Raw genomic sequence first — 17,287 nt, forward strand, 5'->3', positions numbered from 1 at the left:
GTCCAATGAAATTTGTACACAACACTGCGTTAGCGTGTTTAAAGGCTAGCTGCGTTCTCCTTGTGTTTGTTGCTCCTAGCTTGCAGGTCCTGGCTCTCGTAAATATTATTTCTTGGCGATTTCCTTGAAGATGTTTTATTGAAGCGCCTATTGACGTATTATAATATATAATTATATTATGTTACCAAGAATGTATTAATTTACAATTAGGGGCTATTTAGAGACGAATTTTAGCTTTGCTAGCAACCCCCTTCAATAGTAAGCCCCTCCCCCTAAATCAAAATCAAATCAGCCGCGTATTTCATTGGTTCCCTGAAGCTTAAGTCTTTCGACGCGATTGAAGTACAGCCTGGTGACGTTTTTCTTCCCCCCTTTCGTGCCGGTTGGAAATTCGGTCACGATGACCCCGAAGTCTCAAAATCAGTGTTCTGAGGTGGACAATAGTGTGGAAAATTCCGGCATGGACAAAAATGAATTTAGTGGCCAGTAAATATTTTTACCACAGAAAATTATAAAATAATAATAAAAAAATATTTGAGCACAGAAATTTCCGATTTGGGCTACTTAAAGCAAATAATATGCATTGGAATGGTCAGATTCTGATTAACATTAGAATAGTCTGTTAATATTTTTGGAATAATTAATTCTAACATTGTAAGTTCAATGTAAACCAAGACATTTTTACAATAGAGTTCTTAACAATTTAATTCCAATTACTTTTTTTAGTTTTGAAATGCAGTTTTTCGTTATTAGCCACTGTATGCGACTTTTTGTGAATTTTCCACTATTGGCCACTGGCGCGGACTTTTCACCAAGTAGGTGGATTTTTAGGAACACTGCTCAAACAAGCAAGGTGACGACATTCCCTATAATTTAACAATTTTCCTATTTTTCGTACTTCGCGTTTTGCTTTCAATATAGTTTTAAAACTCGACAGAAGACGCTCAAAAACAGCCAGATTTTTACTAAAGCACTAATTTATTTGGCTGGTGTTTTAAAATTAAAATGTAATATTACTTTAATATATTTATCTATTCACAAAGTCTGTGATGTTTTCATATTAAATGTAATATTTATATTCAACCAAAGTTCCTTTAAAAGCATTGTTTTATATTTATTAAAATTATTCCTATAATTTCCTATATTTCCCTAAAAATTACTCCTATAATTTCTTATATTTACCTAAAAATTACTCCTATAATTTCCTATATTTCCCTAAAATTACTCATATAATTTCCTTTATTTCCCTAAAAATTACTCCTATAATTTCTTATATTTCCCTAAAAATTACTCCTATAATTTCCTATATTTCCCTAAAAATTACTCCTATAATTTCTTATATTTACCTAAAAATTACTCCTATAATTTCCTATATTTCCCTAAAAATTACTCCTATAATTTCCTATATTTCCCTAAAAATTACTCCTATAATTTCCTATATTTCCCTAAAAATTACTCCTATAATTTCCTATATTTCCCTAAACATTACTCCTATAATGTCTTATATTTACCTAAAAATTACTCCTATAATTTCCTATATTTCCCTAAAAATTACTCCTATAATTTCCTATATTTCCCTAAAAATTACTCCTATAATTTCCTATATTTCCCTAAAAATTACTCCTATAATTTCCTATATTTCCCTAAAAATTACTCCTATAATTTCCTATATTGACCTAAAAATTACTCCTATAATTTCCTATATTTCCCTAAAAATTACTCCTATAATTTCTTATATTTACCTAAAAATTACTCTCATAATTTCCTATATTTGCGTAAAAATTACTCCTATAATTTCCTATACTGACCTAAAAATTACTCCTATAATTTCCTATATTTCCCTAAAAATTACTCCTATAATTTCCTATATTTCCCTAAAAATTACTCCTATAATTTTCTATATTTCCCTAAAAATTACTCCTATAATTTCCTATATTTCCCTAAAAATTACTCATATAATTTCCTATACTGACCTACAAATTACTCCTATAATTTCCTATATTGACCTAAAAATTACTCCTATAATTTCCTATACTGACCTAAAAATTACTCCCATAATTTCCTATATTTCCCTAAAAATTACTCCTATAATTTCCTATATTTCCCTAAAAATTACTCCTATAATTTTCTATATTTCCCTAAAAATTACTCATATAATTTCCTATACTGACCTAAAAATTACTCCTATAATTTCCTATATTTCCCTAAAAATTACTCCTATAATTTCCTATATTTCCCTAAAAATTACTCCTATAATTTCCTATATTTCCCTAAAAATTACTCATATAATTTCCTATACTGACCTAAAAATTACTCCTATAATTTCCTATATTTCCCTAAAAATTACTCCTATAATTTCCTATATTTCCCTAAAAATTACTCCTATAATTTCCTATACTGACCTAAAAATTACTCCTATAATTTCCTATATTTCCCTAAAAATTACTCCTATAATTTCCTATATTTCCCTAAAAATTACTCCTATAATTTCCTATATTTCCCTAAAAATTACTCATATAATTTCCTATACTGACCTACAAATTACTCCTATAATTTCCTATATTGACCTAAAAATTACTCCTATAATTTCCTATACTGACCTAAAAATTACTCCTATAATTTCCTATATTTCCCTAAAAATTACTCATATAATTTCCTATATTTCCCTAAAAATTACTCCTTTAATTGTCTATATTTCCCTAAAAATTACTCCTATAATTTCCTATATTTCCCTAAAAATTACTCATATAATTTCCTATACTGACCTAAAAATTACTCCTATAATTTCCTATATTTCCCTAAAAATTACTCCTATAATTTCCTATACTGACCTAAAAATTACTCCTATAATTTCCTATATTTCCCTAAAAATTACTCCTATAATTTCCTATATTTCCCTAAAAATTACTCATATAATTTCCTATACTGACCTAAAAATTACTCCTATAATTTCCTATATTTCCCTAAACATTACTCCTATAATTTCCTATATTTCCCTAAAAATTACTCCTATAATTTCCTATACTGACCTAAAAATTACTCCTATAATTTCCTATATTTCCCTAAAAATTACTCCTATAATTTCCTATATTTCCCTAAAAATTACTCCTATAATTTTCTATATTTCCCTAAAAATTACTCCTATAATTTCCTATATTTCCCTAAAAATTACTCATATAATTTCCTATACTGACCTACAAATTACTCCTATAATTTCCTATATTGACCTAAAAATTACTCCTATAATTTCCTATACTGACCTAAAAATTACTCCTATAATTTCCTATATTTCCCTAAAAATTACTCCTATAATTTCCTATATTTCCCTAAAAATTACTCCTATAATTTTCTATATTTCCCTAAAAATTACTCCTATAATTTCCTATATTTCCCTAAAAATTACTCATATAATTTCCTATACTGACCTACAAATTACTCCTATAATTTCCTATATTGACCTAAAAATTACTCCTATAATTTCCTATATTTCCCTAAAAATTACTCCTATAATTTCCTATATTTCCCTAAAAATTACTCCTATAATTTCTTATATTTACCTAAAAATTACTCTCATAATTTCCTATATTTGCGTAAAAATTACTCCTATAATTTCCTATACTGACCTAAAAATTACTCCTATAATTTCCTATATTGACCTAAAAATTACTCCTATAATTTCCTATATTGACCTAAAAATTACTCCCATAATTTCCTATATTTCCCTAAAAATTACTCCTATAATTTCCTATATTGACCTAAAAATTACTCTCATAATTTCCTATATTTGTGTAAAAATTACTCCTATAATTTCCTATATTGACCTAAAAATTACTCTCATAATTTCCTATATTTGTGTAAAAATTACTCCTATAATTTCCTATATTGACCTAAAAATTACTCTCATAATTTCCTATATTGACCTAAAAATACTCTCATAATTTCCTATATTTGTGTAAAAATTACTCCTATAATTTCCTATATTGACCTAAAAATTACTCTCATAATTTCCTATATTTGTGTAAAAATTACTCCTATAATTTCCTATATTGACCTAAAAATTACTCTCATAATTTCCTATATTGACCTAAAAATTACTCTCATAATTTCCTATATTTGTGTAAAAATTACTCCTATAATTTCCTATATTGACCTAAAAATTACTCTCATAATTTCCTATATTTGTGTAAAAATTACTCCTATAATTTCCTATATTGACCTAAAAATTACTCCTATAATTTCCTATATTGACCTAAAAATTACTCTCATAATTTCTTATATTTGTGTAAAAATTACTCCTATAATTTCCTATATTGACCTAAAAATTACTCTCATAATTTCCTATATTTGTGTAAAAATTACTCCTATAATTCCCTATATTTACCTAAAAATTACTCCTATAATTTCGTATAAAATGACTAAATTTCCTATTAGTCGAAATAAATCCATTCCAGTTATTACTATTAATATTTAATAATATTCCCTCAAGTTTAAAACGTTGAAGATGGTAATGGTACGTAGGTATATTTCGATACCATATCGCAATCCATAACAGCGTGATTTCTATAATCCAACGCAAACGGATTTCAATTTTGGTCATTGTCGTACTTAATTCAATTAGGTTACTTATGATCGAGGTTACTTTGTTATTCACTGACCCCAATTTTGGGAATCCCAGGTTGGGGGTTATCAGCGCGTGTTTAGAAGGGTTTTCGGGGTATTATCAGGAACCAGAGGTGGGGTTGGTATTATCCGAGGTTGGCCAGGAAACATCCCGGATTTCTCAGGGGGATTTTTGGTTCTTTCCGCACGCGAGCTGAGAGAGAAAAGATTAAGACGAGAAAAGCTCCGACTGTCATAACTTTCTCCGGACCTCTTCCCGCGCGCCGGGGGGGATAAAGAAACCCCAATTTCGTCCCCTTCTTCCAATACCCCCGCGTGAGGACTCGGGCGATGGGTCGGACCCGGACCGGGGATCGAAAACGGGTAAGAAGCTTTAGGTAATTGGCCAGTCATCTTTCATCCCTTTGACCAGTGCCTCCATCTAGCGTTTATCCCCGCACGCGACCCCTAAAAGGCCCGCTTCGCTCCCACACCCGCTTTCGCCCACAATCGCGCGAAAAACTATTAGAACGAAGAATTCGTCTTTTCTAAGACCCTGGTCAGATATGAAAAATGTTTAATAACGCGAAGAAAATCTATCGTTTTGATGACTCTATGGAGCCGGCGCGTCCAATTGGCGCGCTCCCTTAGTCCGAGTATAGCCCTCCGATGCCCGGGCTAGGAGGACAGCGTCGTAAAAGGCGGGGGTCAGTGGTGGAAGCGTTCGTGGTAGCCGGGTTCCCGCTAAGTCGAAGAGTGGCTCGGGAAATGTTTTCACTTCTATAATAAATCAATGATTATTGTTCGTGTCGGAGTCGCCGAAAGAGGAACCGAGGCTTCACTTTGAAATCGAAATCAACGATTTCCGTTTTCACCCCCCTCTTTGCGAACCCCCCCTCGCGCTTTTCAAATTCTCCCACTTCTGTATGGAATCAATTTCTGTGGAATAAATGGTAGGACCGAGCTGACAGGATTAGTTTATACCATAGCGCTGTTCGCCTCTCGATTGGATTTTGGCTTTTTTTTTAAATATTTCTTAGAACTATATACGGTATATATTTAAATTCCAGACGCGTCATACCAACCGAGAGAATGCCAATTTACATAAATACTATAGCTACGAATTCGTTTTGAAGATTTCTATAGTAGAAAGAGTTGGGTACTTTCCAAAAGCATGGGAATTGCCACATTTGCATAAATCAGTGTAGATTTTCAGATTTATATCACGAAGATGTAATAAAAAAAACCTTTAAAATTGTCTGATTCAACTCGGATAATCCGTTTAGATTTGATGTATCGCGTAGTGGTTAGCAATTTCGCTTCGCAACGAGAAAAGCCAGGTTTTCAGAGTTTGTAAGTTCTTTGCCGACTGGTTATAAGGGGGTGTTCAAAGAGTGATAAAATTCGTGAATGGGTTGAAAAGTCCATAATGAAAAGGAACAAAAAACCAATTTGAAGAACTTAGAATGTTGGACCAAATAGATTAACTTAAGGGTTTTTTTTGCCGAGTTCTTCAGTATGCATTTTCCATAAAAACTTTTTGAGGTTAACGGTAATAGTTAGTGCAGGGAGATGTTGGCTCACGTGGCATGAAGGACTTGCCACCACCCTCCTACACATTGTAATCCGGCCCCCTGAATTAAACGTCGATCGATGACTTCGACCTATAAGGTGATGCCTATATGATTATTATTATTATGCATGGCACTTGAAGTATTTTCAATAATTTATTCTCTTATAAGCTTTAGTCAATGGATAATCTGTAGAATTTGTAGTTGATATAGCACTTTAGTCTCGCAGCCGGACGAGCCGGGTTCGATCCCAATTTGTGAAAACTCAGAACAACTCCTTCTGCGTTGAGTTTGCAAGTCTGTAATTCGGTTTCCTCATTAGTGAGTGTAGGGACACTAGTGGTTATCTTTGGCAGGGCTAGCCACAACCCTCCCACGCGGTTTCATCCCTGTTTCGCTGTTAAAGGGCGTAATAATCTAATAATAATCAGCTAGGCTAATACCCGAGGCACCACCTTAGGCCAAAGTCATCGATCGACTTTTAAAGCCATTAATTCAGGTGGCTGGGTTCTAATTCAGGTTAAAAACACTTGAAAAAAGATCTTGTGAGATCCAAAAGTTGGATGTCATTTTAGCACCACGTTTTTATTCTTATATATATTTAAATGAATTTTTATTAAATTCTAATTAAATAACAATCTCGTGAGTTTCCCGTAATTAATAAACCTTTTAATATTCATACACCATGACAAAAATCTGTGATTTCATTCATTATAAATATAGCTTGTTATTATTAATATATATACAGGATGTTAATTAAAAACGATACAAGTACAATAACTCCAAATGTATTTTAGCTAGGAATTTGAAACGTTTAGGACGCATAGAACGTTCAGGGGGTCACTCGACAACGAAAATTTCCATGACCTTGAACCATGTCTTCAAGGTCATTTAAAATTTATTTCGAGAACCATTAGAGATACAAAGTTGGTGTCAATTAGAAAAAAGTTCCCCTTCACATTGTAGGTGTAAATAATTTAGATCCTTCCTTATTTAACCAATAACAAGTCGAAAGAATTTAGACAAAAACATGAATTTCGTGACGAAAGTAATGTACCAGAGACTAGGTTGAAGAGCTAATAACTCGAATAATACTTACGCTAGAGTATCAAAATTTGCTAGAAATTGCCAACTTGGATGACATTCAACTCATGGTTCAAGGTCATTCAAAGTTTATCTCGAGAACCAATGGATTTAGAGAAATGGTTCCAATTTGAAAGCTTTTCATAGTGGTGGTTTGCATCGGATTAATGACATTTAGACTTAAAATTTCAATTTACCATTTCTCTAAATGCATTGGTTCTCGAGATAAAATTTGAATGACCTTGAACCATGAGTTGGACGTCATCCGAGTTGCAAATTCTAAAGACTTCCTACTACATGAGTATGTCTAGCAAATTTTGATACTCTAGCATGAGTACATTTCGAGTTAATAGCCCTTCAGCCTGCTGTCTGGTACAATATTTTAATCACGACCTTCCTGTTTTTGTCTAAATTCCCTAGATTTGTTATTGGTAAAATTCGGTGGTTTCAAAGTTATTTACGCCTAAAATGTGACGGGGAACGGGTTTCTAATTGAAACCAACTTTGTATCTATAATGGTTCTCGAAATAAATTTTAAATGACCTAGAAGACATGGTACAAGGTCTTGGAAATTTCCGCTGTCAAGTAACCCCTTCATGTTCTATTGGTCCTGAATGTTTCAAATTCCTAGCTAAAACACATTTGGAGTTATTGGCCCTGTATCGTTTTTTAGTTAACACACGACCTGGAAAAGTCAGGGAATTTGAAAATGTTTCCAAATGATCAGGGACAAGGCAGGGAATTTGAAAATGATTCCAAATGGTCAGGGAATTTGAAAATGGTCCAAAAAAATCAGACAAATAAATTTTTAAAAGATGTATTAAAAATACATCAATTTTTTTCAAGATTTTACCTCAAAACATACATTTATTCTACAAAAATGGTCATTGAAAATTTGGCAATTTGGCCAGGGAAAACCTGGAAATGTCAGTAAATTTAATTCCGGAAATTTTGTACGAACTCTGTAACACCTTGCATAGTTCACAAATTCGCTACAGGGTGGCGCTATTTCTATTATTTATGGCGTCACTACGGAGTAAGGATGTAGTAAACAACTAACCCTGTTGTCATACTTATTACTTTACTTGTAATTTAGAAATTCACACTCAACGCTACGAAATGTTATCGTAGTGAAACGCTATTCGGATAAAATCAAGAAAGTGTTGAAATTTATGACAAATCGCTTGTGTCACAATCCGTTTGAGTTTTATGGAGAAGGGAGTGTTTACCGCATTTTCTCCGTCAATTTGATTTCCATCGTTTCATCCTTCGTTTATTTTGAAGGTACAAACCCGTCCTTCCAACACACCAGTAGCCCCCTTGTGACATTTTTTTTTTAGTTTGGTATGTCTCGAGTGAAGGCTATTTTTTCCGTCTCTCCAGTATAGAGGAAGATGGGTAAAAAAATTCTTATCATACTTTCACGGCGCGTCCCATCCAATTTTCGCTTTTAGGCGCGCCAGAAGGCGGGGTGGGCAATTGGCGCGTTTCGGGGGTGCGAGCGCCCACCTTCCCGCCTTTTCGCGTTTGAGGAAAATAGGAACCCTTTTACGACGGTGCCGAAGAACTCTAAACGTTTCTTCCAACTTCTCGGACTTCTAGAACAAATTTGGCGCTATCATCGCCCATAAAAGAGCGCCAGCTTGCAGCTCTTATTTCTTAACCGTCCTTGTCAACCCCTCTCTTGGCTCGACACTATCCTTACCCTACCCTCCCTTCCGAACGGGTTTTATACCTCTTGCGCTCGTAAAAAAAATTATTTCCCGAAATTTTATTAGATGGCCGAAGATTTCACCTTCTTTGACGTCTGTGTTGCAGTCATTCGTTATATCGCACCAGGACTATATATTGGTGATCGGAGAATATGTAGACAGTTAGACTCGTAATTTCCCGGAAGATAAACTACGCCCCCTCCTCCTTTGACCGTGTAACATTTTCCCTTTTTTTCGTGCAAGCGGAGAATAGCTTACGGAAATCATAAATATAAATAGAAGTGAAGAACATTGTGAAAAACTAAATGAAAAGAGACTTAAAACGGTTTTAAAATTCACAATTTATTTATTTAAAAAATCCCTGAAGAAGGAGGAACAGTTCCTCCGAAACGTTGGATTTTTAAAAATTGAGAATTTTAAAACCGTTTTAAGTCTCTTTTCATAAATATAAAGGTTACTCGCGACCGAAAACTATCGCTACGGCCTCTTTGGTTCGCCTTTGAAATGTAGATAGGTAGATGCATAAGTGTTTAATATTGTTACATAAGTGTAACACTTCCTATTCTTCACGTGTAAAAGATTTACTGAGCGCTATTCACAAGACAGACTGCATTACGGGCTTCGTCGCCGTTTTGCGTCCGCTTGCTAACGCGTCACACGTAGCCTTTGACAGCGCCTCGCTAGGGGGAGATTTTCTTCTTGTGATGACGTCACTCCGTTACTAGCTCTCAGTAAAATATTCACCAAGGTGACAAATTTATGGAACAATATTATAGACTTAGGGTTAAATATTTACCTCAGTTATTACTCCATCCTATTAAATTAAACTACGTACAGACATTTCCCCGATCGTGAGATGTGATAGTTTAAACACCTTAAAGAAAATTAGATCTGGATTGAATCCATTTTTGTTTGGATCAAATCGAAATTAAGTTGAATTTCATATTTTGTAATTAGATCAAATGATAGGCATTTTGCATTTCAAAGCCAAATTTAGATCTTCCCAAGTTAAAAACTTATGGAACAATATTATAGACTTATGGTAAAGGCTAAAGCAGACGCTATTAGTTTTTCCTTGTCGTTATTCGTAAATTTGACTTTATAAATAATGATACTTGCATTTTAGTATAATTTTTGCAACGTTTGCTTATATTTTTATAAGTTTATTTTAATTTGTCGATAGCAGACGCTAGATCATAGGCGCCACCTAGACTCGTTTCGGTCTCGAATAGTTTCAGTCGCTTGTTCTCTACCAACCTAAACTTATTCTTGGTTATTCCTACGTCATTTCTGACTGTATATTAACTTAACAATTTAATTTAAAAACTGGAATCAGTGGTTTTAATGACTTTATTAAACTGTTCAATCGAATTTTCATAAGAATGTTTTTAATCATCAAACGAAAAAGAGTCTTTACTTACCGAAAACTTTCAAACTAACTCTGATCACAAGCTTGTCTCCGAGTCCATTGTCGGCCCTGCATTCGTAAAAGGCCGAGTCCTCTTCGGTGGCCCGTAGGAAGGTCAAATCTCCGTGACCCGAAATTAATATATTAGACGGGTTATTGGACCTAACTTCCCGCTCCGTTTGTCCTGTAAAAAAAGCAAAAAAAAAAAGAATGATAAGTACCTTAAGAAAGAATTTTATTACACAGTTTATAAAGAATTAATTTTTGGGGATAAAATAAAAAAAAAACCTAAAACAACGTTGAAATTGAGAAAACTCTTTTATATCCGTTGAGCGGCTCATTCTTATCTGCTTCGCAAGTTTTCTTTTTCACTGAGTGGCTTTTGGATGGAAGCTAACCAGAACCACTTAAAAGATTAAATTTATCGAAAAAGAAATTTAAAAGTCCATGCGCCGTTGTTTCCGCAGTTACCCGCGTTTTTGTCTCGTTACAATATTAACACTCGCAGCTTGCGTACTCACTCTCAAATAACTTATTTTGTTAAAGTCCAGCTCACATTGTTTATAGAAAGAAGAGATTTACTATTTTTTTTCCTCTTTATCCAACTGAAGGTAATTAATTTAAATTTTAGATAACTCTAGTATCGTAAATTTCAATTTTATCTCTATTTAGGCCACTATTTTTTAATGAACATAATAGAGCGAAGCACTTTTAGGGGCTCGGACAGAATGGCTTTCTCCTTAAGTAATTATCTTAAATTTTAACCCAATTATCGTAAATTTCATTTTTATCTACTATTTAGAACGTTATTCTTTATTTAGATCCCTATCCTTTCATTTAAATCACTATGTTTTTATATTAACCATTATTCTTTCATTTAGATCACTATGTTTTTATATTAACCATTATTCTTTCATTTAGATCACTATGTTTTTATATTAACCATTATTCTTTCATTTAGATCACTATGTTTTTATATTAACCATTATTCTTTCATTTAGATCACTATGTTTTTATATTAACCATTATTCTTTCATTTAGATCACTATGTTTTTATATTAACCATTATTCTTTCATTTAGATCACTATGTTTTTATATTAACCATTATTCTTTCATTTAGATCACTATGTTTTTATATTAACCATTATTCTTTCATTTAGATCACTATGTTTTTATATTAACCATTATTCTTTCATTTAGATCACTATGTTTTTATATTAACCATTATTCTTTCATTTAGATCACTATGTTTTTATATTAACCATTATTCTTTCATTTAGATCACTATGTTTTTATATTAACCATTATTCTTTCATTTAGATCACTATGTTTTTATATTAACCATTATTCTTTCATTTAGATCACTATGTTTTTATATTAACCATTATTCTTTCATTTAGATCACTATGTTTTTATATTAACCATTATTCTTTCATTTAGATCACTATGTTTTTATATTAACCATTATTCTTTCATTTAGATCACTATGTTTTTATATTAACCATTATTCTTTCATTTAGATCACTATGTTTTTATATTAACCATTATTCTTTCATTTAGATCACTATGTTTTTATATTAACCATTATTCTTTCATTTAGATCACTATGTTTTTATATTAACCATTATTCTTTCATTTAGATCACTATGTTTTTATATTAACCATTATTCTTTCATTTAGATCACTATGTTTTTATATTAACCATTATTCTTTCATTTAGATCACTATGTTTTTATATTAACCATTATTCTTTCATTTAGATCACTATGTTTTTATATTAACCATTATTCTTTCATTTAGATCACTATGTTTTTATATTAACCATTATTCTTTCATTTAGATCACTATGTTTTTATATTAACCATTATTCTTTCATTTAGATCACTATGTTTTTATATTAACCATTATTCTTTCATTTAGATCACTATGTTTTTATATTAACCATTATTCTTTCATTTAGATCACTATGTTTTTATATTAACCATTATTCTTTCATTTAGATCACTATGTTTTTATATTAACCATTATTCTTTCATTTAGATCACTATGTTTTTATATTAACCATTATTCTTTCATTTAGATCACTATGTTTTTATATTAACCATTATTCTTTCATTTAGATCACTATGTTTTTATATTAACCATTATTCTTTCATTTAGATCACTATGTTTTTATATTAACCATTATTCTTTCATTTAGATCACTATGTTTTTATATTAACCATTATTCTTTCATTTAGATCACTATGTTTTTATATTAACCATTATTCTTTCATTTAGATCACTATGTTTTTATATTAACCATTATTCTTTCATTTAGATCACTATGTTTTTATATTAACCATTATTCTTTCATTTAGATCACTATGTTTTTATATTAACCATTATTCTTTCATTTAGATCACTATGTTTTTATATTAACCATTATTCTTTCATTTAGATCACTATGTTTTTATATTAACCATTATTCTTTCATTTAGATCACTATGTTTTTATATTAACCATTATTCTTTCATTTAGATCACTATGTTTTTATATTAACCATTATTCTTTCATTTAGATCACTATGTTTTTATATTAACCATTATTCTTTCATTTAGATCACTATGTTTTTATATTAACCATTATTCTTTCATTTAGATCACTATGTTTTTATATTAACCATTATTCTTTCATTTAGATCACTATGTTTTTATATTAACCATTATTCTTTCATTTAGATCACTATGTTTTTATATTAACCATTATTCTTTCATTTAGATCACTATGTTTTTATATTAACCATTATTCTTTCATTTAGATCACTATGTTTTTATATTAACCATTATTCTTTCATTTAGATCACTATGTTTTTATATTAACCATTATTCTTTCATTTAGATCACTATGTTTTTATATTAACCATTATTCTTTCATTTAGATCACTATGTTTTTATATTAACCATTATTCTTTCATTTAGATCACTATGTTTTTATATTAACCATTATTCTTTCATTTAGATCACTATGTTTTTATATTAACCATTATTCTTTCATTTAGATCACTATGTTTTTATATTAACCATTATTCTTTCATTTAGATCACTATGTTTTTATATTAACCATTATTCTTTCATTTAGATCACTATGTTTTTATATTAACCATTATTCTTTCATTTAGATCACTATGTTTTTATATTAACCATTATTCTTTCATTTAGATCACTATGTTTTTATATTAACCATTATTCTTTCATTTAGATCACTATGTTTTTATATTAACCATTATTCTTTCATTTAGATCACTATGTTTTTATATTAACCATTATTCTTTCATTTAGATCACTATGTTTTTATATTAACCATTATTCTTTCATTTAGATCACTATGTTTTTATATTAACCATTATTCTTTCATTTAGATCACTATGTTTTTATATTAACCATTATTCTTTCATTTAGATCACTATGTTTTTATATTAACCATTATTCTTTCATTTAGATCACTATGTTTTTATATTAACCATTATTCTTTCATTTAGATCACTATGTTTTTATATTAACCATTATTCTTTCATTTAGATCACTATGTTTTTATATTAACCATTATTCTTTCATTTAGATCACTATGTTTTTATATTAACCATTATTCTTTCATTTAGATCACTATGTTTTTATATTAACCATTATTCTTTCATTTAGATCACTATGTTTTTATATTAACCATTATTCTTTCATTTAGATCACTATGTTTTTATATTAACCATTATTCTTTCATTTAGATCACTATGTTTTTATATTAACCATTATTCTTTCATTTAGATCACTATGTTTTTATATTAACCATTATTCTTTCATTTAGATCACTATGTTTTTATATTAACCATTATTCTTTCATTTAGATCACTATGTTTTTATATTAACCATTATTCTTTCATTTAGATCACTATGTTTTTATATTAACCATTATTCTTTCATTTAGATCACTATGTTTTTATATTAACCATTATTCTTTCATTTAGATCACTATGTTTTTATATTAACCATTATTCTTTCATTTAGATCACTATGTTTTTATATTAACCATTATTCTTTCATTTAGATCACTATGTTTTTATATTAACCATTATTCTTTCATTTAGATCACTATGTTTTTATATTAACCATTATTCTTTCATTTAGATCACTATGTTTTTATATTAACCATTATTCTTTCATTTAGATCACTATGTTTTTATATTAACCATTATTCTTTCATTTAGATCACTATGTTTTTATATTAACCATTATTCTTTCATTTAGATCACTATGTTTTTATATTAACCATTATTCTTTCATTTAGATCACTATGTTTTTATATTAACCATTATTCTTTCATTTAGATCACTATGTTTTTATATTAACCATTATTCTTTCATTTAGATCACTATGTTTTTATATTAACCATTATTCTTTCATTTAGATCACTATGTTTTTATATTAACCATTATTCTTTCATTTAGATCACTATGTTTTTATATTAACCATTATTCTTTCATTTAGATCACTATGTTTTTATATTAACCATTATTCTTTCATTTAGATCACTATGTTTTTATATTAACCATTATTCTTTCATTTAGATCACTATGTTTTTATATTAACCATTATTCTTTCATTTAGATCACTATGTTTTTATATTAACCATTATTCTTTCATTTAGATCACTATGTTTTTATATTAACCATTATTCTTTCATTTAGATCACTATGTTTTTATATTAACCATTATTCTTTCATTTAGATCACTATGTTTTTATATTAACCATTATTCTTTCATTTAGATCACTATGTTTTTATATTAACCATTATTCTTTCATTTAGATCACTATGTTTTTATATTAACCATTATTCTTTCATTTAGATCACTATGTTTTTATATTAACCATTATTCTTTCATTTAGATCACTATGTTTTTATATTAACCATTATTCTTTCATTTAGATCACTATGTTTTTATATTAACCATTATTCTTTCATTTAGATCACTATGTTTTTATATTAACCATTATTCTTTCATTTAGATCACTATGTTTTTATATTAACCATTATTCTTTCATTTAGATCACTATGTTTTTATATTAACCATTATTCTTTCATTTAGATCACTATGTTTTTATATTAACCATTATTCTTTCATTTAGATCACTATGTTTTTATATTAACCATTATTCTTTCATTTAGATCACTATGTTTTTATATTAACCATTATTCTTTCATTTAGATCACTATGTTTTTATATTAACCATTATTCTTTCATTTAGATCACTATGTTTTTATATTAACCATTATTCTTTCATTTAGATCACTATGTTTTTATATTAACCATTATTCTTTCATTTAGATCACTATGTTTTTATATTAACCATTATTCTCTCATTTAGATCACTATGTTTTTATATTAACCATTATTCTTTCATTTAGATCACTATGTTTTTATATTAACCATTATTCTTTCATTTAGATCACTATGTTTTTATATTAACCATTATTCTTTCATTTAGATCACTATGTTTTTATATTAACCATTATTCTTTCATTTAGATCACTATGTTTTTATATTAACCATTATTCTTTCATTTAGATCACTATGTTTTTATATTAACCATTATTCTTTCATTTAGATCACTATGTTTTTATATTAACCATTATTCTTTCATTTAGATCACTATGTTTTTATATTAACCATTATTCTTTCATTTAGATCACTATGTTTTTATATTAACCATTATTCTTTCATTTAGATCACTATGTTTTTATATTAACCATTATTCTTTCATTTAGATCACTATGTTTTTATATTAACCATTATTCTTTCATTTAGATCACTATGTTTTTATATTAACCATTATTCTTTCATTTAGATCACTATGTTTTTATATTAACCATTATTCTTTCATTTAGATCACTATGTTTTTATATTAACCATTATTCTTTCATTTAGATCACTATGTTTTTATATTAACCATTATTCTTTCATTTAGATCACTATGTTTTTATATTAACCATTATTCTTTCATTTAGATCACTATGTTTTTATATTAACCATTATTCTTTCATTTAGATCACTATGTTTTTATATTAACCATTATTCTTTCATTTAGATCACTATGTTTTTATATTAACCATTATTCTTTCATTTAGATCACTATGTTTTTATATTAACCATTATTCTTTCATTTAGATCACTATGTTTTTATATTAACCATTATTCTTTCATTTAGATCACTATGTTTTTATATTAACCATTATTCTTTCATTTAGATCACTATGTTTTTATATTAACCATTATTCTTTCATTTAGATCACTATGTTTTTATATTAACCATTATTCTTTCATTTAGATCACTATGTTTTTATATTAACCATTATTCTTTCATTTAGATCACTATGTTTTTATATTAACCATTATTCTTTCATTTAGATCACTATCCTTTAAATTCGACCACTATTCTGCTATTCAGACCACTACTATGTAATTTAAACTGCAATTACTTTAATTAGACCACTATTCCTTAAAATAGACCACTATCCCTTAATATAGACCACTATTCCTTAATTTAAACTATTATTCCTTTATTTAGACCAATATTCCTCATTTTAAACCACTATTCTTAAAATTTAGACCACTATTATTCAGTTTAGACCACAATTTCTTAATTTAGACCACTATTCTTCAGTTTAGACGATAATTCTTCAATTTAGACCACCACTCTTTCATAATTCTTGATTTTACTTCATTATTCTTGATTTTACTTCATTATTCTTGAATTTACTTCATTATTCTTGAATTTACTTCATTATTCTTGAATTTACTTCATTATTCTTGAATTTACTTCATTATTCTTGAATTTACTTCATTATTCTTTAATTTACTTCATTATTCTTTAATTTACT

General features: G+C 28.8%; 1 protein-coding gene across 2 annotated transcripts in view; it reads right to left on the bottom strand.

Annotated features, from left to right (window-relative positions):
* LOC149935047 (cell adhesion molecule Dscam1-like) overlaps window positions 1–17,287 on the bottom strand; it is a 100,335-nt gene that overhangs the window by 64,817 nt on the left and 18,231 nt on the right. For both annotated transcript variants that reach the window (XM_090154826.1, XM_090154825.1), the window contains exon 4: window positions 10,387–10,557. In XM_090154826.1, the coding sequence (XP_090010952.1) occupies window positions 10,387–10,557 (171 nt within the window). The remainder of the gene's footprint in view (window positions 1–10,386; window positions 10,558–17,287) is intronic.

Source organism: Leiobunum rupestre, chromosome 7 (genome assembly GCF_980474605.1).
Source record: "Leiobunum rupestre chromosome 7, qqLeiRupe1.1.hap1, whole genome shotgun sequence".
Classification (NCBI taxonomy): domain Eukaryota; kingdom Metazoa; phylum Arthropoda; class Arachnida; order Opiliones; family Sclerosomatidae; genus Leiobunum; species Leiobunum rupestre.